Source organism: Suncus etruscus, chromosome 12 (assembly GCF_024139225.1).
Source record: "Suncus etruscus isolate mSunEtr1 chromosome 12, mSunEtr1.pri.cur, whole genome shotgun sequence".
NCBI lineage: Eukaryota > Metazoa > Chordata > Mammalia > Eulipotyphla > Soricidae > Suncus > Suncus etruscus.
Genome location: NC_064859.1, coordinates 91,668,329 through 91,671,947, shown reverse-complemented (window position 1 = coordinate 91,671,947; position 3,619 = coordinate 91,668,329). Strand labels below are relative to the sequence as shown.

Sequence of the window (3,619 nt, the reverse complement as noted above, 5' to 3'; positions counted from 1 at the left end):
GAGAGGTCCCCAGAGAGAGGAAACTGTGAAAGTGAAGGTTAGCTGGGGAGATAATGATGCAGAGACAGCTCCCTAATTCCCCTTGTTTTGCTGACCTTGATGAGGTCCCAGTAAGCACATTACCTTCTTTGGCACCCCCCGAGGTGACCCCCATGGCTCCCATGTTTGCCTTTACAGTGGTCATAAACCCAAGTGGTCCCAGAAATGGTTCCATCAATATCCATGACTCGCCCATCCGGGGATGCCAGGAGCTGCTATGGTGTCACCCAGAGGATGGGTGAGACTTGTAGGCCAGAATGGTCTAGAAGGACCAGCTCCCGCCTTCAGACCCCGGTCCTTCCTGCCCTCTGAAGAGCAGCTGCCCAGATGATCCCTGGACACGGTGCTCCTGGGCCTGAGCCATATGTGGGCAGATAGTGCGGTGACAGGCAAGGCCCAGACCTCGAAGTTTAAGTCCAGGAGCCAATCTGTGTGCTGCTTATTGGTCTCCATGAGCTGGTGAGGGGGTGCTGGCATGGGTCAGAGCCTCTGTTCTTGGGCCCCAGATGCTGGCTATGATGGTGTCGAGGCTGCCCATGTAGAGACGAGAACGCATGGGCCACTTCTGCAAGAAGAGAGAGGGGTACGTGGCCACACGAGGGATCAGTAAATCTGGGGTGAGGGAGATCCCCCCCCCACCTCACTCCTCTCCTCCCAGCCCAGCCAAGGTACCTAAGGCCCAGATTTCAATGTGATCCACTTCCTGTAAACTGGGAACTGTCAGGGTCAACATGAGAAGCAGAGTCCCTGAAAATGCCAGGCTGACTCTCTGCCCTCTTCTTGGCAGCCCCCCCACATGAGCACCCATACACTATCCACTCTCATATCTCCTTCTTCAACTGTTTCTCGTCCTCTCCTCCCTGCACAGGACACCCTGGGCCCGGGATGATGCATGTGAGGCAGAGGTGCCCCCAGGCTTGGCACCTCATTACTCTCAGTGAGGCAGGTACAGTCACCCCAAAGAACAAACCATCTCAGTGTTGCATTGTTTCAGAGCTGGTAGTTGAGCCTTAAAGGCCCTTTCCCCCTATAGGGGAACTCAGCTCCGTCTTGGGCCAGGTCAGCTGAGGCACTGAGTCAAACTGCATTCAGCCACTCGATTTCCTGAGCCTTGGTTTCCTTAGGGACTGCGACTCATTTGATGCTTAGGGGGTTCAGGGAGAGTCAGGCAGTGAGGTGCAGGCAGGGCCCCAGGGGGAAGTTCAGACCCGAGAACAGGGTAGGTGTCACCCTCCTCTGGCCTGGCCTGAGCTTCCATCTTACATCCCAGGCTGTCAACACAGAAGGAAGGAAGTCCTCCAGTGTCCTAGCTGTCCAGACTCCTCGTGAGAGATAGTGCTCCGAGGACCCCACAACACCTCCTAAACCCCTACCAAACTCTCCTACACCCCACAACACCTCCTAGGACCCCACAACACTCTCCTACACCTCACACCTTCCTATACCCCACAACACCCTCCCTGAATCCCCATAACACCTTCCCTGAACCCCCACAACACTCTCCTACACCCTACAACACCCTCCTAGGACCTCACAACACCCTCCTAGACCCCCACGACAACCTTCTACACCCCACAATACCCTCCTGGGATCCCACAACATCCTCCTAGGATCCCCACAACACCCTTATATACCCTACAACACCCTTCTAGGACCCCACAACACCCTCCTATACCCTACAACACCTTCCTAGACCCCACAACACTCTCCCTGGACCTCCACAGCACCCTCTTTTATCCCACAACACTTCCTACACCCCACAACACCCTCCTAGGACCCCACAACACCCTCCTACACCCCAGAACACCTCCTAGGACCCCACAACACCCTTCTAGACCCCACAACACCCTCCTAGGGCCCCACCTTTTCCCTGGCCCACCTTAAGAGGGTGCAGGTAGCGAAGGCCTGGCAGGCAGGGTGTCCAGGTAGGGCCGGGCAGCTCGCAGCCCAGTGCGCGGGTGAGGTGGGCGATGTAGCTGGCAGCCAGCAGCAGCACATCGAGCCGGGACAGCTTGGTGTGGGGTGGTACAGTGGGCAGGGCGGCCTGCAGGGCCAGGAAGGCGCGGCGCAGCATCCAAACCCTGCTTCGCTCCTGAGCTGCGCTCTCAGGACTGGCCTCCTGCATGGGAGTTTGTGTCAGCCTGTTCCTCAACATCTCCACCAACAGGCTGCTAACATCTTCGCACAAGGCCTGAGGAGATGGAGCTTTACCCCTGCCTCAGTTTAGAGTGAGGGTCATGGAGAGGGGCCTACGGATCCCTTTCTCTCCCAAGCATCCCCCTCAGCCCTGGCCTCTCTCTGCACTCACTGGAATCCACTGCTGAGGTGGATCCCCTGTTCCCACAGAGAAACACCAGCACAGCCAGTCTGTACCCCTGACTCTGAGGTAATGACATGAACTGGCCTGGCCTCCCGCTCTGCTCTGGGACTGGGAGCTGCCTGGGAGATTCCCTTGTGCCTCAGTTTCCTGAGAGGGGTAAACTGGGCCTTAGTCCAACCTGGCCTCTGGCTCTGCTGGACTCTGCCTTCTTCCAAACACCCAACACACCCTGTTGGGGTGGGTCAGGATGGAACAGCTCACGCTGAGGGAGAGTTAAAGTCCCAGCACCCCCATCCTCTCAGTCCTGCCCTCTGCAGACCCAAAATTTCCTTACCCTGATGTCACTCCGGCTTCTCAGCCTGGCACCCCGTGGGTTGGGGGCAACCCTGCTCCACCTCTGGGGGTTCCAGCTGGCATCTTCCCACATGTCCTGCCTGGTCTGACTTGGGCGGCCCTTCTTCTTGTCCAAGCCTGCTAGTAGTTGAGGCTTGGTCGGAGCCAGGCTACACCCCACTTTTGGCATGGGGGGTACCCCTCTGGCCTAAGCCAGAGATACCCTTGTCCTGGCGAGGGTGAGATCTTGATCCCAGGCTGCCTCGGCTCTGTCTAGGGGAGCAGAAGCCACCAAGGTCTCGCCTCCCTCCTTCCTCTGGGGAAACCGCCCACCCGGCCCAGCTCCCACAAAATGCCTTCTGCTGCCTCCCCACTGGCTGGGGTGCCAGAGGCTGGGAGTGGCCAACTCGGGAGGAGGTCGGGGCCTGGCCCAGCAGCAGAAGGATGGGTAGGGTGGGAGCTTCCTCCCTGGGTTCTGGGGACCCTGGCAGTGAACTTGCCCTACCTAGGAAGCTGGAGTTCCAGTGCAGGGAATGAGCCATGTCACTGCCAGGAGGCTGCTTGTCTGTTAGGACCCTTTTATTTTTCTTTCTTTTTTCTTTTTCTTTTTTGGTTTTGGGGCCACACCTGGTGAAGCTCAGGGGTTACTTCTGGTTATGTACTTAGAAATCACTCCTGGCTTGGGGGAACCATATGGGACACTAAGGAATCGAACCTTGATCTGTCCTAGGTTAGTGCATGCAAGGCAAACACCCTACTGCCTGCACCACTGCTGGACCCTAACCCAGTCCCCCCAATGATCCCAAAGGGAAGGCTATACATGCATGCATGAAAGCTTTTGAGAACACACAGAAAAGAGACCGAGAAGACACCCACAATGTTGGTCTTTTTTCCAGCTTCAGAGAACTGGGTATATTCCCCGACCAT

At 57.1% G+C, this 3,619-nt stretch overlaps 1 protein-coding gene across 1 annotated transcript; it reads right to left on the bottom strand.

Annotated features, from left to right (window-relative positions):
* Positions 1-478: 478 nt before the first annotated feature.
* Positions 479-3,619, bottom strand: TCF23 (transcription factor 23). Its single transcript, XM_049784681.1, has 4 exons — positions 3,569-3,619; positions 2,694-2,900; positions 1,919-2,158; positions 479-604 (listed from the first exon to the last, which is right to left on the bottom strand). The coding sequence occupies exons 1-4, from the start codon at positions 3,617-3,619 to the stop codon at positions 479-481; spliced, it is 624 nt and encodes a 207-aa protein (XP_049640638.1).

Coding starts and splice junctions, on each gene's coding strand:
- TCF23 (XM_049784681.1), bottom strand. CDS start 3,619: ATGGTCGGGGAATATACCCAGTTCTCTGAAGCTGGAAAAAAGACCAAC. Junction 2,901..3,568: donor CTGGAAAAAAGACCAACATT/GTGGGTGTCTTC, acceptor TCTCTGGCTTAG/GCCAGAGGGGTACCCCCCAT. Junction 2,159..2,693: donor GAAGCCGGAGTGACATCAGG/GTAAGGAAATTT, acceptor ACTCCCATGCAG/GAGGCCAGTCCTGAGAGCGC.